The sequence below is a fragment of the Eschrichtius robustus genome, chromosome 1 (assembly GCF_028021215.1).
Source record: "Eschrichtius robustus isolate mEscRob2 chromosome 1, mEscRob2.pri, whole genome shotgun sequence".
NCBI classification, from domain to species: Eukaryota; Metazoa; Chordata; class Mammalia; order Artiodactyla; family Eschrichtiidae; genus Eschrichtius; species Eschrichtius robustus.
The window spans coordinates 9676042-9703073 of NC_090824.1; the positions used below are offsets into that span (position 1 = coordinate 9676042).

The following is a 27032-nucleotide window of genomic DNA, read 5'->3' on the forward strand; positions in this document are numbered from 1 at the left end:
TGACAGACTGAGAGGACTCTAGGAGGGGATGGAAATTTTACCTGCCCACAAATTTCCACTGTAGTGAACCCCAGTGCCTATTCCCACCCTAAGATGCCATCCTTCTCATAAAGGATTATCTCCAAAAAGGCTTTATTTATATTACTGGGGAGGTCTTCTGCCTACAGTTCAATATAAGCGCTGGATATACATAAGAAAAGTTATTTTTATGGAGGTCCGCCAAGTGCATTCTGACTACTTCCTAATTTTGCCCACGAACATTCTGTTTATGTGAAACGTCTTGCCAATTCCCAGTAAATATATGACCAAAATGTGAGCATCGTAGTGATTGAATATACCAGCCGTGAAGCCAGACCGCCTGGGTTCAAATCTCAGTTGTTCACTTATTAGCAGCTTACTTGCTGGAGGTTATGAATTGTCTTCATCTGTTAAAGTGGGGGGCAATCACAGCATCTACTCACAGGGTCCACATAACAATCCAAGCTTAGAACAGCCTGTCCAATAGCAATATATACGAGCCACAGAAGACATTAAACACTTTCTAGCATTTACATTGGAAAAAAAATGAAACCAATAGGTCAAAAATACTATGACTTCAACACGTAATCAATATAATAAATATTAGTGAGATGGTTTACATTCTTTTTTGGTAAAGAACACATACATGTGATTTCCAGCTATCATATCTCGATTAGGTCTAGCCATATTTGAAGGGCTCAGTAGCCACATGGAACTGGCGGCTGCTGTATGGACCAGCGCCGCCCTAGACATGTCTCGCACGTAGCATGTGCTAAGGGCTAACTCTTAGCAGAAGCATGGCTGCTGCCACCACACGTCGTCTGGAGCAAAGCAATCTATCAGGTGAGTCATCCGGAAGACAGGCCTACATTTGGGAATAAATTAATAGAACTTTCTTTTAGCCAGTCACTTACTGGATCTCTGTATTTTAATTCACAGCTGCAAGATAAACTACACGGCTCCGACCTATGCAAATGAACAATTTACATAAATGGGGCCGCTGCCCCCATCTCATTTTCTGGTTATCCCCCTTCCGGGGTGGGGCTGGGGGGTGGGATTAGTTGTCTCCCCAGATGCGGAGGGCCCTGGACCACTAACGCAGGGGAAAAGCAGGCGAGGGGGACGGTCCTTTAAAAAAGGTGCGGGGGCGGCGAAAGGAAAGCCGAGCCCTGCGCACAACAATTACGACCATGGGGAAGGGCCTCGTTTCGGCGGCCGTGGGTGCCAGAAAGGGCAACAATGGAGGCGGACGAATTCCGAGAGCCAGCAGATTCTGCCGACTCAAGCGAGCGTCCGCAACCCCCGCGCGCGGGCCCGGGATGGTGCGAAGGTGCCGAGCGGCGGGCCGTGGCATGTCCGGATCCCGTCCCGGCTCTGGGCCGCAAACACCGCCTGGGCCTCCGCCGCTCGCGTCCACTGTCTCCCGGCTCCTGAGTGGCTGGGGGGCCGGGATTAACCTTTCACCGCCGCGCTCTGTCCAATCACAGGCTCGCTCTCATGCCGGCGCGGGGCGAGTGGAGCGTGGGGGCGCGGAGGGGGCGGTGCGGGCGCCCGTGGTATTCTCCAAGCCGCTGTGCGCCGTTGCCGCAGGCCGTGCGCGGGCTGCGGGCGAGCAGGGCGCTGCGCAGTCTCCGCAAGCGCCGGCGGGAGGGGTCGCGGCGGAGGCGCGGCGCAGCGCGGCTGCTTCAGGCCCAGGTGAATGGAGTAACCTGACAGCGGGGACGAGGCGACGGCGAGCGGGAGGAAATGGCGGCGGCGGTGGCGGCGCCGGGCGGCACCGGGAGGCCTGGGCTGTGACGCGCGCGCCGGAGCGGGGTCCGATGGTTCTCGAAGGCCCGCGGCGCCCCGTGCTGCAGGTGAGGCGGGCTCCCGCGGAGCCGCTTTGTGTCCGGGGCGGGGAGCGGCCCCGCCTGGCCCCGCGCCTGCCTGGGCTCCGAGGCCCGCGTGGGCGCCCGGCCCGGGGCCTGCGGTGGCGAGACTCGCGCGGGCAGATGGCGCGGCCTCGCCTGGTCCCGGGCGGCGCGGCCTGCGGGCCGGGCGTCCACGCCGCCGGGCTTTGCGCCTCCCCGACCCCAGCGCCCATCCTGAGTCGGTGCTTCCCAGGGACTTTGTGTGGTCGCCCTGGCACCGGACGGGGACGCGGGCGCCTCCGCTCCCGGAGTGGAGCGGGTCCTCGCAGCTCGCTCCCGGCCCGCGGAGAGCGGGGGTTTGACAGGTCCGGTTACGCACACGACGGTGGTACGGAGTCAGCCGCCGCGTCTCGGGAGCATCCTCGGGAGGCTGCTTGGTGGCGGTGGCCGCGCTGGGCCTCCTGGGTGGACACCTTCGAGGGGGCGGGAGGAAAGGAAGCCGGGCCGTCCGCGCTGGCAGGAAAGCGCGAGACTTCGGGGCGCGCCCGGCGAGGATTGTTCGTGTTTATTGGCAGGTGACCAGATCTGGGTCCCCAGGGATGGGTGGCCGAGGCCATCTTTAAGCCCCTCCTCTCCGGTGTTTTTGTGCCAGCACGTCTGGACTCTGCAAAGGAGGCTTTCTTGAGGGTTTTCAATCTTTGGGGAAATCAGTGTATGTTTTAAGTTGGCACGGCAGATTTTTTTGTAGATTTTCCAGAAAAGCTGAGCTGCCCCATGGCTTTGCCCGCAGTACAGAACTAACAGACCACTTAATGTATCTTTAATGGCCTGAAGATTTGCAAAGACTGAGATGAGTGGGGCTCCTTGCTGTAGAGTGTTTAGTCAGTGCTTTTGTGAAGAAAGTCATGCTTACGGGGACACGTTACTTACCCAGATGATAAGTCTATTGTTGTGACTATCACGGTTTAAAAAACATTCATCTGATTAAAGAATATTACTTTGAAGTCTTTGCTTCTTGACGTGCTTTGGTCTTTGACTTTTCTGAATCTTCACAATCCTGATTTTCAGTTGTCTTCGTGTTGCTTCTTTTTCAAATGCAGCACACTCAGTGAATGGAAAAGGGTACAAATTAGGAGTCACTCGGAAAATACTTTTTAAAAAAGTGCTTCAATAAAAGGTTAACTCCATTGCAAATATAGTGGCGTAAACATTAAATTTTTGAAATAAAAATACCCATCTTAACCCAGAGCTCCAATAATTTATGAGAGGGTGGATGATGGTACAAGATGCTGATGGAGGCTGCTAGTGAATAGTAATTTTAGTGTTAATATCTTTGGGAACTAGGTTGCTGTAATCAGTTTATTTTGCAAAGTGTTGTCTTTAAAGCTAGCTAGTAGCTATCTGTGGCATATGTATATTATATGTAATATATGCTGTATATACTTACATATATAATTATTTCAAAATTTTATTTTAGGACATAGTTTATAAAACTTTAAAGATTAGAAACACTACAAAGATTGCTTTTAATATGATCTTTATGAACATTTAAATGGCAGTGTTGGTTAATGGATTTACTCAAGGCATCAAAACGCTGTTTTAAGAAAAGATGTGCACATTTAATTTGGGGAGAAAAGACCTTCTTTTCCTGTAGTTATTTTAATAAGGACTTGTTTTACTTTTTATGCTGTCATCTCATGATTAAAGGTTAAGTTCTGTCTACTGTATTATATATCTGTGGCACCGTGTGTGTGTTGTAAAGTGAGGTGGTTTTGCCATTGCTGAATTTTATTGTCTTGATTTAGAAGACATTTTATTTTGATGTGGCTCATGATTCTTATTTGATAGTGATTTTGTGGTAGTATATAGTGGGTAGTACTTTTGAGTGTAGTGCTGCCTTCAAAGAAGGATGACTTTTATGGCATTGAGAGGTTTATTCCCTGCCACTGTCTGATGTGTGAGATGGCTTGTTTCGTTTGAGAAAATAGGTATTTCATCAACATTCTCTCCCTTGTGACCCTAACATCCTGTGGTCATTACTTGTGGCAAAGGAGAGAAGGGAAAACATTTATTCATAAGAACTTCCTCCTTACTGTGTGCCAAGATGTTTCAGGTGCTTTTATATGTGTTCTTACTTAATCCTCACTGTGACCCTGAGACAGACTTAGTATTGTCTTATTTTATGTGCAAGGAAGCTAAGACTCAGAGAGTTATGAATCTAGAAGTGGCAGAGCCAGGATTGAATCATGGTTTGATTTCAAAATCTTTGCATGTGGGCTGTCTTCCTTACGTTGCATTGCTGTTCCAAGTGGATTTTAGGGGAAAAACCTGTGTAACTTGCAGGTAAGTTTTTAGTTAATACTTGTTAAGTGAATGGAACTCTGTCTTAAATGTTCAGGTGACCTTTGGTTATCTGAATAATTAAGATTTTTTTACCTTTGTTGTGGTAAAATATAACAAAATGTACCACTTTAACCATTTTTAAGTGTACAGTTCTGTGGCATTAACTACGTTCACATTGTTTGCCTACCATCACCACCATACATCTCCAGAACTTTTTCATCTTTCTCAACTGAAACTCTGTACCCATTAAACACTAACTCCCCATTCCACCCTCCTCCCAGGCCCAGGCAACCACCATTCTGTTTTCTGTCTGTGTGAATCTGCTACTCTTGGAACCTAATTGAAGCGGAATTATACAACATTTGTCCTTTTGTGACTGGCTTGTTTCATTTAGCATAGCATCTTCCAGATCCATTCATGTTGTAGCATGTGTCAGAATATCCTTCCTTTTTAAGGCTGAATACTGTTTCATTCTATATGTATGCACCACATTTTGCTTATCCATTAATCCCTTGATGGACGCTTGGGTTGCTTGTACTTTTTTGGCCTTGTGAGTGATGTTGTTATGAACATAGTTATACAAATACTTGTTTGAGCCCCAGCTTCCGCTGCTTTTGGGTATACCTGGAAGTGGTCGGATTGTTTCTAGATCATCAGAACACTGGACTCAGAACTTATTGCAGTATGAGTTTTCTCAGGGTTTTTCCAGGTGGTTATACTTCCCTACAAATAGGAACTTTTTGTTAATAGAAGACTTTAATCTTTTTGAGGCCCAGGATTTACTTGTTTTTATGATCTCGGTTCCTACCAGTGTTTGGCAAGTAACTGAATTCATTCAGTTGATCCATCATGGAGCCATGTTCTGCTCTGTTGGATGCCAGAGGAAGGTACTGGTCAGGTCCCTGTTTAACTTGTGTAAATAGTAAGTTGGAGTCAAGTGATTTATCCTTGTGCTCTGCATTTTGGACACTCAAGAGTTCAGCTCATTCTCAAAGCCCGATGGATGTATATGTTTTATTATTTGTCTCCTTTGAGAAAGGATTTGAGATGGTCTTATGATAGATGTTTGAGAGGACAGTGAAAATAGTGGTGAAGGTTGAGGGGTAGAGTGTGGAGGGAATTAGATGAGAAGCTCTGCGCAAGGATAATTAGCGTCTGCATGTCACTAAAGTTTTTTTTTTTTTTTTTTTTTTTTACTATTTTATTAGTCAAAGCAAAAGAGGAAACAGGACTAATTATAGTTGGTATTGATTAATGAAAGGAAGTATAGCAGTTAATCAGGAAAAGCAGACTTTTCTCTTGTATGATGAATAAGCATTTGAATTCTTATGTAAAATGACATTAACAATATATGGAGAAAACGTTTTACATTTTATAAATGATGGAGAAATATTTTTCACATGCCATTTTAGAGAAACTGGATAAAGGCCTCAGGCATAATGGAAAAGCTTTAGTAATGTAGGTATACATGTTCTGGTGATTTGATTCATTAGAGTTTAGTTAATTTCTCTTTCAGACGATGTCCGTCATATATCAGTTGTCTCATTCAGGCTTTTGACAGATGCTGAGTAATAATCCATTCACAATGTACTCTTTTCTGGATAGTATAGGCAGTCAGGATTTTCCAGATTCTGTCTGCCAGTCTTTAGGAATGTGTGTTGGTCTAAAAAGTAGGATTGCTTGTATGGTGGTATAGCCTTATTTTTGAGGTCCAGCTGATGAAATTGAAATTTTCAGTCATGTAAGAAGGCCTTTGTTAAAATAAATTTTGAGTACAAAATGGCTTTCCTGTTTTCCTAGAATTGTCAGTGAACTGTTGGTTCTCCTTTAATATGCAAATTTGCTATACATTTTAAGTAGGTGGCTAAGAAGATGCCACAAGAAAACATCGTCTGAGGCTGTCAGTAAGACTTACTAGAAATAAGACACGAAAGACTTGAATTTTGGCCTTACTGTTCTGATTTTTGAAGCTCATAGTGACACTAAATGTGCTGTGTTAAGGTTCATGGAATGGTAAGGATTAGTAAGGGTAGAATAGAACGATGCTGGCATGAAGAGGGTGCTCATATTTGTTGAGTGAATAAATTATTTTTATATTAGTTTTTAAAGGACTTAGAAGCTAACAGTTTTATGGAAAATAATATTGCTTGTATATTAAGGCTTTTAAAAAGATCATTACTATTCCGATTTTGGACAAATCATGCTGCCTCATTCTTCATTAGTGACGACTTACTAGGTACTTAGAGACATTGTGGATGGAGAGAAGTAAGAATTTCATAGAAGAAAATGGCTATGAAATTGGGAGTTTTCCTGGTATTGTAGGCTTTCTCATTGCTGAAGCTGGCGAACCCTGATAGCTGTTGTGGTTGTTCTTTTTCAGGTGACAGCTCAATGTGTGCAATAAAGTAAGAATTTAGAAAACACATTTGGAAATTCTTTTTTGATTAGAATATGTCAGCAAACCAGTTCAGAATTTTAAAAATAATGTGCTTAAAGAACTCAGATAATGAGAGAAGGATCTCAGTTTAAGAACTGATCTTTAACATGATGTAGAAAGGTTCTTTGATTAAGGAGTTAGATCAGTAACCCTGTTTGAAGGGAAAGAGAAAGGCAGTAGACTTTGAGATATTTTGAGATTTTTTTTTTGAGAGGGCGACTTTAACATGCTGAGCCCAGAGCTTCGCGTGGCCTCTCCTCTTGCCCATCCTGCTACGCTGCCATCACTCGTGGGTAGCTCTGATTAGCGGTATTTTAAGCTTTTTCCATTTTGCAGAATTAAATATTAGTATTTTATCAAAGCATTATAAGGATGTTTAAGAGCAAGTCTTTGGTGTCAGGGAGACCAGGGTTCAAATTCTGATTCCTCCAGTTTATAGCTGAGGAGCACAGGGTGTCTGGCACCCTTTCTGAGTCAGCTCCCTCATCTGAAATCCTGTCATAATAATAGTACCTACTTCTTGAGGTTGTGAGGAAAAATGAGTTTCTTAAACTCTTAACCCAGTTCTATCACATAATCACCATTTCATAAAATTTAGTTGATATTATTTTGCTTCAGATATGTACATTAGGGGAAATTTTGCTCTATTCTTTATGTGATTTGATGATATTGTGATTTCCCCCAGAATTAGGAATATTGAGATGTTACTCTTAGCTTTATAATGGAAGATGAAAAAGAAAAGAGGGCTTGAGTGCAATATTTCACAGACAAATATTCTATATGAGGATTGTCTGTATTGGATCAAATGGTTCAGCTACCTTAGTTGGGTCTCTGTAATAGTGACCAGGCATAATAGTGCCTTAAGTATTGCTAAATTTCCCTATATAACTATCATTCTTCTATTATGTATGAATAAATGCATCATTCTTGAATCTGTATTTTGAAGCAGCATAAACTTTTTATGTATATATATCATATGTACTTGATATAGTCCAGTGATTCTTATTCTTTGGAGACTCCTGATTTGACAAAAGATATGAATCTTATCCCCAGAAAAATGTGCATGTGCATATTCAGAATTTTATATACAGTTATAGGAGGTGCAGGGACCCCAGCTGAACCCCATCCGTACATGCTGATGTAGGCTATGTGAACACAAATAAAGACAAGTAATAGGTTAACCAAGGGTAAAAAAATTTCAGACAATTGAAGCAGACATGATTGGTGGAACGAATGAACAATGTAAAATAACGAGTGGTTAGGAAACCTGTGTTCTAGTTTGGCTTTGCTTCTAAATAACTAGATATGTTAAGGGCAGGTCACCCTGGCCTTTCTAGACTTAGTTTTGGTTTTCTCACTTTTAAAATGAGAACATTTGTAAGGCTCCAGGGTATCTTATAGTCGGTAATCTTTGAAGCACCTGTACAATTCAGGGACTTCTCCATTTCAAGCTGAATCTAAACTACATGTGAGACTTGGAAAAGAGAGGCTGCATTTACTGAGGTTTGTATGTAGTGACTATAAGAAAGTAGGTGATGGAATTGTGAGCTGTTCTGAGCAGGAAAGGTAAGGTGAAAACCATGGGAAGTAAGGCTTGGAAAGTAGGTCAAGTCGGATTGTGCCTTGAAAGGACGGCCAGATCTTTCAGAGACAGTTGAGTCTTTTCATCTTTTATCTCTGCATCTAGTACAGCTTAGTGAATGATTGTGAATGAATGAGAGTCTGATAGGAACTGTTTAAACTCTTGATCTGATCAATATGATGAAGAGCAAGTACCCCACTGAGAGGCCTCTGGTACTATTAAAGAGGAAAAAAGTGTTTGATAGGCACCTTCGTATTTTAATTTTATAAAGCTTATTATATTTTGTACGGGACTTCCCTGGCGTTTCAGTGGTTAAGATTATGCGTTCCAGTGCAGGGGGTGCGGGTTCCATCCCTGGTCGGGGAGCTAAGATCCCACATGCCTCACGTCCAAAAGGCCAAAACATAAAACAGAAGCAGTGTTGTAACAAATTCAATAAAGACTTTAAAAGTGGTCCACATTAAAAAAAAAAATCTTAAAAAAAGAAAGCGTTTATTATATTTTGTATATAACACTACCGGGATTACCTACCTTTTCCAAGGGTCTTGTATATTGTATAGCTAAACATTAAAAAGAAAAAAACCCCTAATTTTAAAATCTTTATTTGTACCTGTTACATATAATAAACTCAAGTAATTTATTTATCTTAGACCAAACATAATTTTGGTGTTCAGAGGAAAATGCAGAATTTTGTTGATTAAAAACATACGAACAAATAATAGAACAACCTATACTAGGCATTTAAATGTAGTGTGTACATTCTACTGGAGTTAAGGAAAGCTATAATTTCCAAATGCTATTAGTGCTTAAAAAGAGTAATTCTTTATTGCTTATATAATACATGGACTTTAGTTTCCAACCCTTCTTCAATAAAATATGTGAAATGAAGCATTGTCAAAGGGTGCTTTCTTTTGGGGATAATTTGTAAAAAAAAGTTTTGTTGACATATGACAGAATTCTGAAGGAGAATATTTATTGTTATTATTTAAAATCAGTCTTTGTACATCTCTAGCTTTTCTGTTGCTGAACATTAGGAGAATTCCGGGAAGTTTTTTTACATATGAATTGGGTCCATATTTTGGCCAGGAGTAGGGAAATAAATAATTTTCCTAAGGCCTCTTTAGCATGCACACGCTTATACATGTGGACATGCACGCATGCACCCACACATACATGTACACATGCAAAGCATACACTTATACATACATATATACATGTATGAAATCTGTGTCTTGCCTCAGCAGCAAATGCTCTGGCAAAATGCTTACCTGTGTTTTCTGTATTGAGTGAAGAAAAAGTTACATGGTACATTGTAGTTTCTATAATATTCATTTATCTAGTTTATTTCACTATGTCTGAACCCCCTTTATAATAATCTGTCTTAAGGTAGCACTTAATTCATTTCACTGGAGAAAGAAGTCATTATGTAGTTCCTGTGTCAAGCAGTAAATCACTTTTAGTCTTCAGCTAAATGTAATAAAGGTACTGAAAAAAATGGTGAGATGTATAGTCTGTTATGGTGTATTTATTGAGCACCTAGACTAGAAAGGCCAAGAGAAATATCCGTAGTCAGGGCTGATTTCAGTTGCTAAGGCTTTATAATTAAAGCAATATTTACTTATATGTGTTTATGCAGACTCAGTTAAAAGTAAAATATTCAGTGGGCATCTGTTAATCTTAAAATGGGTCCATTCTTTTTCAACCCCCTGAGGAGATCAAAAGGAACATATCCAGATACATATTTTGACCGGCAGATCAGTGTAAATAGACACTTCCTTTGAGACCATAGTGTTTTGTATATTGTGGAAATAAAAATAGGAACCAGACAAAATTTTAAGCAGAATTCTACCTCTCCCATTCATTAGTCAAATGGCCTTGGGCAAGTTATTTCAAATCTCTTTAAAATGGAGATGACAACTTGTCTTAGTGTTGCTTTGTGGATTAAACGAGATAATAGAATATAAGTGCTCAATAAAGGTAAATTTTCTCCCTTTCCTTCTTTACTCTGGGAGCTTTTGATATTTCATACTTGCCATGGTATATGAAGAATTTTTACACATTGTATTAAGGATTGTTTACTTCTCTTTTAAAATAAACTTTAAGTGACATCAGTTTCAATTGATATACAGGAAAGTACATATATCGCAGGGGCACACAAAGTGAACGTACCGGTAACCAGTGCCCAGATCAAGGAACAGGTATGACCTGTGTTTTATAAGGTCTTCTCAGTGCCCCCTCTCAGGCACTTCCCTCTCTCCCCTCCAGCCCCCACCAAAAAGAGTAAACACCATTCTGACTTAATTACTTTTCCTTATTTTTAATTTTATGTAGTGAAATTATATGGTAAGGTTTTGTGTTTGGCTTTTTTACTTAATATTTTAAGTGTGTGAGATTCATTCTGTGTTGCATCATTGAGTTATAGCACTTAGTTATGTGATATGTCAGCATTTACTTATCTGTTATATTGTTGATGGAGATTTGGCTTGTTTTCAGCTTTGGCTATTATGAATAGTGCAGTTCTGAACATTCTCGTGCATGTCTTTTGGAGAATATTTGTACATATTTCAGTTGGGCATACACTTAGGAATGGAGTTACTGGGGGGTACGTGTATATTCAGCCGTAGCAGACACTTCCAGTGTACAGTGCTGCCAGTAGTGTGTGAAAGTTCTCTAAGCTCCACGTTCTCCCCATCATTTGATGCTGTCTGTCTTCATTTTAGCTCTTCTGATGGGTGTGTGGTGGTAGCTCTCGGTGGTTTAATTTGTATTACTCTAATTGCTGATGAAGTTTATTGACCATTTTGGTAACCTGTGCTTTGAAGACCTTTGCCTGCTCTGTGTTTGCTTGTCTGCCTTTTTCTTATTGCTTTGTAGCAGTTGATTATATATCTCCTGTTCTGGCTTGGCTTTTCACTCTCTTAATCAGTTCACTTTCTAAACAGAAGTTCTTAATTTTAATGTAGTCCAGCTTGTTAATTTCTTTCCTTATAATAAATTTTTGCTCACCCCAAGAACAGGAAAGTGTTCTTCTATTTTTTTCTAATAACTTTATTTTACTTTACACATTTAGATATCCAGCTGGCATTGATTTTGTGTATGATGTGAGGCAGGAGTCAAGATACACTTTTTCCACCTAGATACATAATTAACTAGCTTTTATTTGAAAAGACCATCTTTTTTCCCTACTGTGCTACAGTATTGTTTTTGCCATTAATTAAGTAACCTTATGGGTGTGGGTCTGTTTTTACATTCTGTTGTGTTGCATTGTCTGTTCTTGTGCCAGTACCCATGCTGTTTTAATAAACTGATTGATTTTTATTTATTTATTTATTTATTTTTTGGCTGTGTTGGGTCTTCGTTTCTGTGCGAGGGCTTTCTCTAGTTGCGGCAAGCGGGTCCACTCTTCATCGCGGTGCGCGGGCCTCTCACCGTCGCGGCCTCTCCCGTTGCTGAGCACAGGCTCCAGACGCGCAGGCTCAGTAGTTGTGGCTCACGGGCCTAGTTGCTCCGCGGCATGTGGGATCTTCCCAGACCAGGGCTCGAACCCGTGTCCCCTGCATTAGCAGGCAGATTCTCAACCACTGCACCACCAGGGAAGCCCCAAACTGATTGATTTTTGAATATTAAGCCATCCTTGCATTCCTGTGATAAACCATAGCTGTTCACGATGCATTATCCTTTGTATATATTTCTGAATTCAATTTGTTAATATTTTATTTAGTGTCTTTACATTTTTTGTTTGAGAGACAGGTCTATAATTTTACTTTCCTGTACTGTACTCAGGTTTTGGTGTCAAGTTCATGCTGGTCTCATGTAAAGAGTTGGGAAGTATTCCTTCTTATTTCTGTCTTCCTGAAGAGTGTGTCTTTGAGATTGGGGTTATTCTTAAAATGTTTTGAAGAATTTACTAGTGAAGACATCTGGGCTTGGAGTATTTCATAATCAGTTTTCAATTCAATTTCTTTAAAAGCTATAGCCTTCTTCACATTTTCTCTTTCTTAGATGTTAATTTTGGTAAATTGTATTTTTCAAGGAATTTGTCCGTATCATTCAAAGTATTCTCCAGAGTAAGATATAATTGATATTAAAACATAACCAGATAAAACTTTGCTCTACGTGGAAAAAATTACAACTTTTTAAGAGTCATTTAATGATTTAATATTAAAAAAAAATACTCTTTGTTGTGGTGTATGGAAGGATAGAAGTGTTTAATGTCACTGAAATTAGGTTTTTTATGTCCTTAGAATTTAGACACAAGTATGATTTATATGGACAAATTTAGTTCCCTGAAAACTAACAGAGTTAGTTTCATGAAAATGATATTCAAAAGCTGTCGGTATGTGACATCTGTAGTTAGATTGGAAGCTAAATTTTTAATCTTTGGCCAAAGTTCACTCTGGATAAATTTGACTGATGAATTATAATTTAACATATTCTTTGTTGGTCTTGGAAGGATTGTTTCTAAGTGATAGTAAACAAAAATAAGTTGTTAAGGTATGAAACAGTAGTATTTTAAAAACTTTCCGGGAGGTGGGGGGCAATCAATATTCAAATGGCCTCTACCTAAGAGTTGCCTATTAGTGGTGAGAATTGTCAGCCTTTCTTCATTTATTCAGATAGATCCTGCTGGTGCCTGGTACTCGGATTGGTTCTGGATATATGGATTATATATATTACATTACTGTCTTTTAACTGATATTGTTAACTTTGTGAAAATGTGACACTGGAGCTGAGACTTGAAGATCGAGGAGCAGATGGCCAGGGGATGGTGTGTGTGAAGGCTCTGGGGTAGGAAAGAGCTTGGTGGAGGGGCTAAGGCCCTGTGACTAGTGGGAGACGGGGGAGTTACCCAGCCCCAGTCGGGGAGAGGGAGAGGCAGGGTCACACGTAGTAAGGATTTTAGATTTTATCCTAAGTGCAAGGGGAATTCGTTGAAGGTTTTGAGCTGTCTTGCTGTCCTGGTTTGATTCATCACGTTCCTCGTACCCTGAGTCACCTGGAGCTTTACGCTCCATGAGTACTCTACTTTTTGATTTTAATCCCTTTGTTTTTTTTCTGGGACTGATGCTTGTCGGTAGTCCTTGGCAAGAGGTTGAGTTTGGCAAATGACAGCTACTTCTTCTGCTCTTAGTGTTGGATACTGTGTCTCAGTCACATTGTCTATTTGCCATTCAGACAGTTTACTTACTGAGTAGGTCCCTTAGAGGTTCCAGACTTTATCTTTGCAATCATCTGTAAGCAGATATACATGGGGTATCCTGGTGGCTTTGCTCATGTTCAGACAATGTAGGATTAAAAGCACTAGCTTGCAGGATACGGTAGCCGCCAGTTTTGTCCTTTGGTCCAATGTGGGTACTTGCCTGTTTTTTTAAAGAGGACTCTAAAAATTCTGGAAGGTGGGACCAGTTACTGTTTTGGTTCTTGCTCTTCTTCCCATTCTCAGTAGTCCCAAAATTTGTGAACCATGTAGCATACTCTTAATTGACCCTCAAGGAGAGGCTCTGAGAGTCTTTTTGAGCATGGTTCCCGCAGTCTCTCACCTCTTCTCCCCAATATGTGCAATTCCTTTTTCCACAACAAACATCTTACCTATTTTTTTTTAGTGATTTGCATAGTTGACTTAAGCTAATGAGTTAAATGTATGTGTTGTGGATTATGTAGGGGAGAAAGAGGAGCCAAGGGGCTGCCATCTGTGTAGGTCCCGTTATAGAAATGAGGCTGCGAGTGAGAGGTGAGGTCATTTGCCCGCAGTCTTAGAGCTAACGGTTCATTCACCACTCTGACTTTGGAGCCTACTTCCTTTCCTCTCTTATCTGGATTCTTTCTATAATATATGTATATTGGGTTTAATTGTAACATAATTGAGTGAAGTAAGAGTTGTTACCTTAGGAGACTGCGTTTATGTTGATGCTGCTTCTCTTTCTTGAAGCATCTCTGGAATTCCTGTAAGAATGGTTGTGTGAGGGGGTGTTTTTTTTAATTGTATTTAGCAGTAGCAGATCTTCATCTTTCTTTTTAGATTAATTGAATTTTCGGAATTTTTGGAGAAGTTCCTTTGAGAGGCAAGTGCGGATCTCCAAGTGGAAATGTGCTGTAGGCAGTCGGGGATAGTGCATTGGAGCTAGAGATGGGGTGACCAGCCATCTTGGTTCTTCCGTGGTTGGACTAGGTGGGTGGGTGGTTCCTGGGACAAGGGATTTCAGTGCAGCAACAGGGACAGCTCCAGCCAAACCTGTATTCATAGAGGCAACGATCGTAACCAGGAAAAGCAATGTCCCCTGTGAAGGAAAGAGTAAAGTTCAGGAGTCTCTTACTTTGTTGTGTTCAGATGTTCTTGTCTATGGGCCTTGATAGAGAGTCATTCTTAGGCTGAGATTAAGTAGGTGACAACCCTTGGTGTATGCTGAGACTAAAAAGGCCCACAGGACGAGATTCTAATCCCTTTAGAGCTGTGTATAAGGCCCTTTATGGTCTCGCCCCTGCTTATCCTACCACTTTCATGGTCTTGCTGTTCTCCTGTGGGACACGGCGCTGCAGCACACAGCTTGTAACCCCCTCCACTCGACTTGCCTGGTTTCTGTTTAAATGCTGCTTCACATGCTGTCTCCTCGTCCCCATGAGGTCCTTTGTTATCTTCTCCCTAACCAGTGCTATTACTACACATTCTTCAAAACTGAGCTCAAGTTCTCACATTCTCCAGAATACAAGTTTGCATTAGGGATGTCTTGCTTAATAAATACATGTTGAATGAAGGAACAAATAATTTAAGGGGCAGGAGGTGCAATGAGAGTTTTTTAAGTGGGGAAAACCACTTTAAGTATCACTTTTTGTACTACTCATCTGTGGAAGCTGTGGTACACTCGTCGTGGAGTTACAGGGAAAGCAGAGAGCATGAGTGGTTGCCACGTGTCTGTGGTGTAGGCTCTGCCTCTCACCCGGAACTTTGATATGTTTGCTTCCTGACTCAGCATTGACTAAGCGTCCATCCATAATCATCATACGTTTCTTAGGCTCATTTTGTCTCAGAACTGACCTCTCTTTAGTAGTGAAATGTTCACATTGTAGCATCTTAAAGCAGCTTGACATAGAGAATTGTGGGCCCTTTTCCCTCATGGATGTTTCTTATGTGTTGTAAAAGGTAGAATTGAGTAACATTCTAGCACTTGTTGAACAATATTTTTGAGTAAAGTACAGAAACTTGGAATCAAACATTAACCTTAAAACTCACCTTGAAAGCTAGTGATGTATTAAATATTTACCTTTCTGAAAACAAAATTGAAAAGTGAGGGTCATTATAGGTAACTTGAAGGGCAGGGGCGGGTATCTGTGCCATTTTGATGTGTTGGAATGTTGTCTTTTTAAGAAGTATTCCAAGTAAGTGGGCCATTGGCTGGCAGCCTAGAGTTACTTTCTATATGGAGATTTGGGTGGATGGAATTTGTTAAAATGGTATTTGACCTGTATTCAACTTCAATTTTGGACAAATCTCATTTTAGGCATAATTACATTGAAATGTAAATATAATGTGTTTATGTTACAGATTTTAGAGAAAGGCAGAAATTTGTTTGGTTCATAGAGTAGTGCAGGAAAAGAAGGCTGGTGAATTTGTGGTTTAAGTTATAGAAACTGGGGTAAATTTTACCACATTCAGTGGCTTAAGAAGGGAGTTTTTTCCCCCAATACTTAAGACAGAGTCATATATCTTTATTGTCTTCATCCTCAGTTTAAGAGTGTGTTTAATTCTGAAAGTAATAAAGCGTTCAAATTGTAGGGGATTTTAAAATGCAGAAAAGTTTTAAGGAGAAAGAAATTACTTATGGTAGTAATCCCAGCCTCAATTTTGGGTGGAATTTTCTTTCCCGCCATTCCTCCCTTCCTCCCTTTCTTCTTTTCTTTAGTTTTTAACTTGAGGACACAATCAGATCTTGCTGTAAATAAAAGATTTTTCATTGAATCCCATAACATAAGCATTTTTGTTTATTATAAACTGTCATCATTTTAATAGCTCAGTTGAACTGTAGTTCATATAAAGTGAGCCATCCTTGGTTTACCAAACCATTCCCTCATTCATTGTTAGACATTTAGAGTTTTTTGGGGAGGTGGGAGGGACATTTTTTGCTATTATAAATGGTAATGCTGAAGGGTGCATATCTGAATGTAGTTTGTGTTAATGTTGTAAGCTAGATTTATATGCAAGGATTTCTAATTAATAATGACAGATATGACAAAAGTGAAAATGGAAATATTTCTCTTGTGCTGTGTATTTAACTACCTAAGACTAAAAATTCCAGTGTTTAAATTCTTGAAATTATTAATCCCTTTTCTCTTTGGTCTGTCACTCTTTGGTTTGACCTTAGTCTTTTCATAATCTATATTCACCAAATAATAGTTGATAAATCCTTGAAATATTTATTTTATGTACAATGGGTACTTTGGATATTTCCTATCTTTTTGTTTTCTCTTTTCTTGCATTTTATATTTTCAAAACTTGTCTGATGATGATGATGATGACGACGGTTACTTGCCCAGCTGTGTACCATTTCATTGCCTAAGAAACAGTTCAGTCATGTTTGCAGTGATGTCTGGGGAGCCAAACAGAAGTAGCACGTAGTATTTTTTGGGTTTTGCTTTTAAAGAGAACTAGTGGACACAAAGGTGTTTAATTTCATTTTACATTATATACCATGTTTTGTGATTTAAATTTGTTTGATTTTCATTGTACTGTAAATTCATAATGACTAGGTAGTTTGGAGTTTGTGGTTTTTCAGGTTCATCTGATTAAAAATACTGTATAAAATCTTGTATAGTACTTTAACTTTGTATGAGAATACTTTTTTTATATTGAATCTTAGGATTGATACAACATTTTAGGTTCTTTAAGGAGTTCCTTAAAGTCTTAAGAATTGTATGACAACAGTGGTTGTAGATAGAGATGGTAGTGTGGTTTCTTTAAAACTACCGTATATTGAACATTTTCTGTGCAAGCACTTTTGCTCTACCAAGGTTAATATGCGTTTAATTACTTAATCCTCGTAATAGTTCTCTATTTTATAGGCAAGGAAACAACCTTAGAGAGAGGTAGTGGAGTCTGATAAACCTTGGTCTTCCTGACACTGGACTCTGCTAGCATTCAGATTATTTTAAATGAAAGATACTTAAAAGGAAAGAAAGAGAAAGAAAAGACTGCTTTCTCCATCCCCAGTGGCCGTACCCAGTGTCCCTCCCACATCAGAGGGCCTCGGTGAGGAGGGAATGACTATATTCCAAAGTATTAAGAGGTGAGAGCATCGGCTTGACTTAGGAATTAACTTAGCACAGCCGCCTCTCTTTCTCCTCTAACTTTAATTTAGAAAAGGGAGGTTGGTGGGAGTTATTTGTAAATACCTTGGATCCTTCTTGTGTGCAGATTCCTTTTTAGGAACAGGAGGGGGTGTTTGCACACTTAAGCTCTGTCTTCATTTTTAAAACTGCTCTCTCCAGTGCAGTTGAGCAGTATATTTTAGGATTTCACTACTGTTTTAAGTTTCAAGAAGTGGATTTTGTTATTTGGCGTGAATACTTTTTGAGAATTGGACTTTTTTTTTTTTTTAAAGCTAATGTTGGGGAAATATAATTAAAAACAAAATCTCCTCCCAACCCAGAAAATCTCTCCAAAAAAGTAGAAGGGAAGGAAGAATTTTATTGAGTCAGCATTAAACCAGAATGTGATGTGTATCTCAGGCTATCCACTAAAGAGATTGCAAAGACAGAAATCTTATTCTTTTGTATAGCTAAGTGGTTACAACACTTTACATCCATGTTTTCAAGATAAAATTGCTAATTTTCTCGTATCTTTATGACTGGTGGTAGGTTTTGCAATTTGGAGTCAGTTGCCAAATTAGGCCATCCTAGGAAACTGGGAGATTGGGCATTATCTTTCTTGGTGATGACATATCTTAAGGAAACATTCCTGAGAAGTGAGACTGGCTAGAGGCTTATTTGGCTTTTATAAAGATTCAAGTACAGCAGAAAAGGACTGAAAAAGAAGTTCTGAAAAAAAAAAAAGGGAGGGGAAGGAGTCTCTCCTTTATTTTCAAGCGGGAGAATTGAACCGCTTATTTTTAATTTGCCCTCGCGTCAGCAACCTGTATTATAAACCTGTTATTTTATATCCATAGCCAAGGATGCTCTTAGCATTTAGGCTTTGGTTGGAGTTTAAATTAATGTCTTGGATCTCCATAGCGTATTTGTTACTGTATTAGAGACTAAAAGTTCTTCAGACGTTTTTTAGTTTTATCTGTTAGCTTCCAGGAGTATTTTTGAAAGTGTTTTAATGTCACAACATTGATGTTGTGTGGGTGTGTTCTTTTTGTTCACTATGGAACTTCATGGTAGTTGTGCATTTTGGGCTTCATGAGAGTAGGAATGAAATCTGGACAGTAATATTTGTAAAGTTAGTAGTATCAGAATCTGTGACACATAATACAATGAATGAGTTGGAAGTTTTCTGTTACCAATTTTGAAAATATGCACGAGGAAGCTCTAGATGCCTTTAGACTTCAGACTAGGAGGGTTAGCTGTCTGTTGTTACAAGCCTTTGAAAGAGTACAGCCACATACGGGATTTAGATGCTAATTAGGTTAAGTTTGTTGGTTTATACTAGAACTTGACTGAGCATCTGGTATGTGGCATGTCTTTTTCAGAGTTATCTTAAAGGGACCTATCAAACATGAGTTTTCATGTATGTAATTTAAATCGTAGTCATCAATTAAAATTAGAAAACTTGACCTATTGGCTCCGTAGTATGAACATAAGTTGTCATTGTACTTGGCATGTTAACTTTCTAATTTATCTCTATACAGAATTGTCTAGGGAAGTAAGTTGGATAACTCAACAATAATTTTGTAATAGTGGAGTTGCATTAAATTTTAAAGGATTATCAGCTTATTATTTTGGCTACGGTGTTTCTAGAAAAGAGGGGAATATGAATTGGACAGATGTCGAGTGTGACACATCAGGCCAAGTTGGTGTATTGCATTTGCATCATACTAGGTGGCAGTACAGCATGGAATTAAAAGTCAAAGCATGAGGTAGTTTTTGAAAACACGAACTTAACTCATTAGGAGAGTAAAGGGTTATAAGTTCATGTAAAGCATGATACTGACTTACTGTAGTCTTTTAGTATTTTTAAAGCCAGATTTTACTGGGGGGAAAATGTAATTTACTTCCAGGAATTCTCCTTATATCTAATTGGATTGTACTAACAACTTTTAAAAATTCCCAATTGTAATAGGACATAATAAATACTAATTTTTAAAGGGCAGCCCTTTCATACATATACTGTTTTCTTGATTCCCAATAGATAAATACAAAAATTGTTTTTATCAGAGATCTTATTCTGATAAGATAAATACCAGAAAATTTTGTCAAGTAGGAAATTTCTTAAAGCTGTTTTTTAAAAATGAGTTGTATGTTCTAAAATATTCTCTCTGATTGCTTTTAGGTTACCTAGGGTATGAATTAATACAGACTTGGAAACTGAAAGAACTTAGAATCAGCATTTTGAGGTAAATATATACATACTAAAGTAGTGTTAAGGTTTCCCCATTCTGCTTTGTTAACTTATTAGCAAAACCAATTTGTGTATGAAATGAGAAAGTTTAACCTCCACGCACGCACTATAGACTAGACTAGACTAGACACAAATAAGTGAAAAGAAACCACTGCCAATTTGTTTTTCCTGAGCTTGTGGTAGTAGAGGCATTGCAGTTAAGGAGCATAAATGAAATCCGGTATCAAATCTAAAAAAAGCAACATTTGTTGATTAAATCAAGCTTTTCATCTCAGTACTTTACGCTTCCTTACTTTTTGACTTATAATTTTGATTTTGATTTATAATCTCTTAGGATTATTTAGGACCTCCCCTAAATTTAAATTTCTCCACAGTATTGACATTGTTGAACTGTTTTCTTAAATTTTTATTCATAAATGAATTTTATAAAAGAGTTTATCGTTAAATTGTTCTTTGAGTTTGTATTTTTAATTTCCTTTGAGAAATTGAAATTGCTGATAGATTTCATGCTTGTAGTGAAAACTTACTGCCGGGTGATTTGGATTACTCAGCCAGGTACCTCTTCTGGTCATCTTCTTTACTTCTTTTGTATATATGAATTTAGGAAATAACACATCTCTATCCTTTTATTTATTTATTTTTTTCATTTCCCTAATCACTATCTTTAGAATTTATGTACTTTGTTTGATTTCCTTGTATTCATTTTTAAATCTTTCCTCTAACTTTTCTCAAGGCAGCCCACGCCCACCCCAGTCTCTGGGAATTAGGCATGCTATTGTTATAGCTCATTCTCTTGTTCTTTGTTTTAGAATAAGACGTAGTATCCTAAAATAACCCAAATGTCTTTTGTTTAAATTTTAATACAAAGTAATGGCCTTTTATTCAGCTTTTCATATCCATAAGGCTTTCTTGTAGATGCGTTTATATTTAGTTTAAGTACAGGAGTCTTAAACTTGGCTATTTTTGCATTTATTTTTAGAGCAGAAGCTTGGGTATGCTGTGATTTTCCAGTAAACTGCTATCACAATGTCAAAATGCAGTTCAGACAACAGCAACACAGAGATCTCAAACATTAAGACGGTAAATCTGGGCTTTATCGTATGTGGAAAGAGGAAGAGAGTTTTTATTCGTGTGTTTTGCTAAGTTATTTCTAAATGAATCATACGAAAGCTATGAAACAACCTCACCGCTTTCATGAGTGTTAATTGTTTGACCAGAAATTTGAAATCTGTGATTGGAAAATAGTCATGTGGATTACTCTGTTGGCTCTGCTGAAGCAGTTAACCTTAGTCAGTTAATCTGTGAAACTATAGAACTTTCACTTACCAGCAGGGATTCAGAGCTTTTCATTAAGACCAAGTTAAGAAAAAAAAAAAATCTATTTAAACATGCCAAAGAAAGTAAAAGTTGGCAAAATTATAGGTTTTTCAGTTTTCACATTATTGGATTACTTGTTGAGTTTTTTAATGTTGGATTTGCTTTCTTCAAATAGATAGTGTATCGCTGGGGCCAGTCACTGTGTACAAAGTGAATGAAAATTAATTTAAATATTGTGACCTTCTGGAAACGTAATGGGGAGGGTTCAGTTGCCGTCCTCCATTTCCCTGAAAATTTTCTCTCTTGTATCCACCCTTCAGGGTGAGTAGGAGTGGGGCGGGTATGGACTTCCAAACCAAATACTGTAGAAATATCTTTCGAACCATGATTCTGTTCTGTATGGTATTGTGTGGACATTCATGAATCTCTGATTCAGTTCATCAGATATTTATTTAAATGTACATATGGTACATTACGCCAGGAAATTTAAGAGCTGCAAAGAATGAGACACACATCTTGTTCTCGTGTTTGCCAGTGTGTTTGCCAGTGTTTGCCAGCATGTTTGCCAGTGTGCCAGTAAAAGAATAAGTCGTGTACGTATGTGTCTCTGTGAATATATGCAATGTGATATAAGTTATGAAAGGCAAATAGAAACTGTTTGAAGGTTTTTATGTCACGCACGTGGACAATGTTTGCATTTTACAAACCTGCATTTTTTGTTTGCCATGTCTGGGGTGCGATTTGGTTCGGTAGGTGGTAGAAATATGTGTGAGACATACAGCTCTTGTACTCAGGGAGATCCTAGTCTAATGGGTCGTATTTATTTATTTACTTTTTAAAACCCTTTATTTGGAAGTAATTAATTTCAACCTGACAGAAAATAAGATTAGGACGAAGAATATGTGCTTCACCTATTTTGCCCCATTTGCTTCATCAGTTGCAGCCATTCTCTCTCTGTATATCTGCGTGTAGTTTCTTCTTCTGAACCACTTGAGAATAAGTTGCATACGTCATGACCCTTTTACTCCTGAATATTTCACTGTCTATTTGTCAAGAAGAAGGAAGCTCCCCTACATAGTCATGGTGCGGTTATCAACTCAGTGAACGTAACGTTGCTGTATCTACAGCCTTATCAGTGGACTCTGTAATGGTCTTTATGGCATTGCTCTCAGGAAAGGATCCAGTCTGAGGTCAGTTACTGCGTTTAGTTGTCATGTCTCTAGAGTCTTCTTTAATCGGGAACACTTTCATAGTTTTTCTTTGTACTGATACTGGTAATTTTGAAGAATATAGTTCCCCCTTAAGAAAACGGAACAACAACAACAAAAAAAGGAACATTCTTCTATTTTTTTAGACTATTCTAAAAACAGACTTTATTTTTAAACTACTTTATATAGTCTATAATGAAGTTTTAACTAAGTATTTAAATATTTATAGAGTATTTTTTTAGACTTTATTTTTTAGACTGTTCTAAAAATAGGACATTCATTTACTTTTTAGACTATTTTCTGGCACTGTCATTATTATGAATGTTGTCTACGTGAAAAGAAATGATGACAGTGGTAAGAAGGAGGGTTCCCGCTGTACTTGGTTTCTGGAGGTGGAAGAAGTGTGTTTGGGGATTTATATTGCTGCCCTCTTTTCTCCTTTTAAAATTTCCATCCACCACCAGGATTTAGGCTCCTTTCCTGATCCCTTCCTCCATGTCTTTGTTTGGTCTCGGATTAACATTTGGGTTGGGTGAAAAGTGAGGTGTCAGGCTTAACAATGATAAGTCATCCTACCAGTAAGCAGCCTGGAGTAATGAAGGAGAAGTACAGTTGTCCTTCAGTACCCACGGGAATCGGTTCCAGGTCCCCTGCAGAAGCCAAAATCCATGGAGGCTCAGGTCCCTGGCATAGTACAGTTGGCCCTCCGTATCTTTGGATTCATCCAACCAACGATAGATTCGACCTGCGGGTGTGGAGCCCGCGGATAAGGAGGCTGTAGAGCTATCCCAAGAACAGTAGGCAGGTGGGAAGTGCCTGCAAATCTCTTGGGCCTTCAGCGTGACCTTCTGGATCTTAGGAAGTTAGGTAAAACAGCCTTCCGCTTCAGGTTCTCTGCAGCGGTGTTAAGAAGCTTGAATGATCAACCTGAGGGTGTTTATCCTGTGGGCCTGTAGAATTGAGAGAAGTGAATGCTGAGTGTAAAAGGGGTAAAAGGAAAGGCTGTTGGGACTTTGATTCAGTAGAGAGTGAGTACATTATTTCTCATGAAAGACATAGTTCTGCTTGACCCAGGCAAAATAATGACTTGATAGTTTTTCATAATGTACTCTGGAATGCTGTGCTTGCCATCTTCCTCCGAGAGGGATAATGAGAATGGTTTTGCTGTCTGGTCCACGGACACGCCTGCCTTGCTGAGGTCCTTGGCCCTGCAGCCATTTGCCCCTGTCCCATTTACTTGAGATCCTACTTGTATTAGCTGGATGTTGAATTCTCGTCAACTGAATTGAGCTCTGAAATCAGACTTTGGTATTATACCTATGCATAAAAGAGACTACTCTTGAGACTTCTTGTTGGATTAGCTGCAACAATTTAAGTCACTGTGTTGTACAATGGTTATAAATTTAACATGTCAAGAGATTCAGAGTTTTTGTTGTCAAGGAACAAAGAGTTGGGGATTCTTTCTTTCCAGTGTCATAGAGTAATAACAATGAACACTGCAAAGCAGTACAAGGGAGAAAATTCCCTTCTACAAGGCAAGTAAATTCTGCTGGTGATGGACTTTCACGTAGAGATTTGAAACCCTAACCCTCTATCTGCAGGTTAGGAATTTTAAAGAGACTGAATTATTATTTTCTCATTTTACATGATCATTTTTATCTTTGGGGAAGAATATATGCAATATAGAAGAGTGCTTAGATACCATGAAATAACTTTTATTTCACAGAATGGTGTTGCCTTGTTTTAATTTATCTAGGATATGAATAATTTTAAAGATACATATGTAAATAGTTGATCAGCTGTGCAGTTGTGATAGGTTGTCAATTGAGAAGAATGACCTTCTGTGTTTATGGTCCTTTGATAAAATGACCAGATGTTGGCAGGCGTTTGAATACTTCCTGTGTGCAGGCACAGTGCGAAGTGCCTTCCATACAGTTTTCTCATTATTTTATCAATAGTAGCATCTTAGAATTTACAAAGAATGTTTGAAATATGTTTACGTATGTATTTACATGTTTTGTATATATACACATGTATTTTAAAGGACATCAATACTGTACATATTTTCTCTTAAAGATATATTATGGACACAGTTCTATGTCAGTAAATACAGATCTGTATTATCTTATGGATTTATAGTATTCTATTTTAAGACTAGACCATAATTTACTTAGCTAATTTTTGATTAATTCATTTTAAGGTTATTTCTTGTTCTTAAGTAATATTGCAGCAGTAAATATTCATGTGTTTACCTCTTTGTGCAGCTGCCTAATTCTTTTAGACAGGTTTCTAGGTGTAGAATTGCTGGGTTGGCGAGTACAGAATGCTTGACTTTTAAAACGATCCTCTTAGATCACGAAAAAGCTAAAACAATTATGAAGAGTTTGAAAAGGCCCATAGGAATGATATTCTGATGTTTCTCTTGTTTCCGTGCTTTCTTTTGTTTTTAACCCTGCATGGTTGTGTAATGGTATTCTTTTTCCCTTTTGTAGTAAGCTGTGCTAGAACAAAAATGCAATGAAAGAAACACTGGATGAATGAAAAGCCCTGCTTTGCAACCCCTCAGCATGGCAGGCCTGCAGCTCATGACCCCTGCTTCCTCACCAATGGGTCCTTTCTTTGGACTGCCATGGCAACAAGAAGCAATTCATGATAACATTTATACGCCAAGAAAATATCAGGTACTAATGAGAACACTAATACTGGAGCATTTTTACTAAAATGGAATAAATTAGCATATAGTTGACACAACTTATATAAAACTCCTTTACCTTTTCAAGCTTTCCTCGTCTGATTAATTTTCTCATTCCAGGTACTTTTTGTCTTTTCTTAATAGTCCTTTTCTTTTCTAACATCTGCTGGGTAATTGATTTATTTGATAGTTTCATTGGTGAAATTTCTTCTTTTTCTTTGTTTTTTTTCCCTGTGAAAACCTCACTGTTCCTTAGTATCTATTTGGGTGTGTCTGTCCTCACGATCTGGGTAGGAATTGAGATTGGTTTGAACAACCTTGGACTGGAAGAAGAACCATGGTTATAGTCATTTCAGTTCATATTGTTCTAGAGAAGTTTTCTGTCCCTGTGAAAATAATTCTGAAAGAAATTGTAAATGTCATTTAGGCACATTTACGCAGCACAGCTATGTGTAACCGGTATTTTAATGCCTCTGATTATTATTCTTATATAAAGATGTAGAACGTATGCTCTTTGAAGGGGCAGATTTGTTGGAGGAAGATTTTAGAAAACTGTAATTTTCTGAATTAAAACAAATCCAATTTTCTAAATTCTGTACTTAGCTAAGAAGTGTATATAATCTTTTTTTCCCACTGTATTTCTAGGTTGAACTGCTTGAAGCAGCTCTGGATCATAATACCATAGTCTGTTTAAACACTGGCTCAGGGAAGACGTTTATTGCAGTACTACTCACTAAAGAGCTGTCCTATCAGATCAGGGGAGACTTCAACAGAAATGGCAAAAGGACGGTGTTCTTGGTCAACTCTGGTAATAAAAAATTATTTTATCAAATTGTGTGGAGGAAAATTGGATGAGATTTTATGGTTAAGCAGATTTGTTCTGTGGGTATTAAGTTAAACTCTTGAAAGTATAGAGAGGTTGATGAATAATGTGTTTGTTGAAGCAGAAATATCATTCTGTCTTATTTCTTAACTTTATAGTATTTCTCTTAAATGTTAGTCATCTTACTTCATAGGTGTTAAACTTCAGCTTTTTTCTAAAACGTAATTGCGTTTAATTCTGATTCTGCATTTCTTTTGAAGGATTACTTTCGGAATATAATCTGATCTAAGTGGTTATTTTTGTTTTTGATGTTTTAGCTTCACAAAGTGTATCAAAAGGTGCTTGATTATGAAATAGGTAACTTTGATTTATGATCTTGCTATACCAGTTGTAGAAAGAAAGTTAGATGCTTAACTTAAAAGTTGGATATTCAGTAAGAGTTTAAAGTACTGGTTTTTATGTGTTTGGGATTAGGTATTAAAATAAAAAGTATAAAATGTGAACATAAACTGCTCAGGTACTAATATAACCATGTCACTCCTCTTCTTTTTTTTTTTTTTTTTAGATTGTCTCAGCATGTGATGTTCTCATGTGCTTTAAATACATATTAGTCTGTCTTATTTCTTGGTGATACAGTCTGATTTTATTGAAGAAAACAGGAAGGGTGGATGTGGAGTAGTTGCCATTCCAACCTAGAAATTATATTCTTAGATTGGGGAAAATCACCTTTAAAGAAGAAAGGTGGTATAAGGCTCTCTGAAGTGAATGACAGAGGGTGGGGTGGTGAGTCTAATAAGTGTGTTTTGGAGATAACTGTGAAAATATGATTTTAAATTGGCTATCTAAAAAATTGGTGGTTAGGTGTAATATATAATAATAAGGATTTCCTTAACTGTTTAATTGTTAGTAGTCCAGAGAGCCATTTAGGGAAGAGTTCTCATATTTACATGGCATATTATATTTGTAATCAGCCAACCAGGTTGCTCAACAAGTGTCAGCTGTCAGAACTCACTCAGATCTCAAGGTTGGGGAATACTCAAACCTGGAAGTAAGTGCATCTTGGACAAAAGAGAAATGGAACCAAGAGTTTACTAAGCACCAGGTAAGACTTGTAGAGAATTTTCACTTAATAAATCTGTACAAGTCCTTGGTTTGTAAGATGATCTGTAGCCTTGGTTGTCTGAATTAGGTTTGAAAACTCTACTTTTCTG

The 27032-nt window shown here is 38.6% G+C and overlaps 1 protein-coding gene across 7 annotated transcripts in view; it reads left to right on the plus strand.

Moving 5' to 3' along the window:
• Positions 1-1096: 1096 nt before the first annotated feature.
• Positions 1097-27032, plus strand: part of DICER1 (dicer 1, ribonuclease III) — a 67796-nt gene continuing 41860 nt past the window's right edge. For 2 of the 7 annotated variants that reach the window (XM_068541106.1, XM_068541162.1), the window contains exons 1-4: positions 20776-20861; positions 24799-24987; positions 25644-25806; positions 26793-26923. In XM_068541106.1, the coding sequence (XP_068397207.1) occupies positions 24844-24987; positions 25644-25806; positions 26793-26923 (438 nt within the window). In that variant the 5' untranslated portion in view covers positions 20776-20861; positions 24799-24843. Of the gene's footprint in view, positions 1158-1614; positions 1875-19712; positions 19777-20760; positions 20862-24798; positions 24988-25643; positions 25807-26792; positions 26924-27032 lie in introns of those variants that run through there. The other 5 variants (XM_068541135.1, XM_068541125.1, XM_068541144.1 and 2 more) reach the window with 5 other exon arrangements.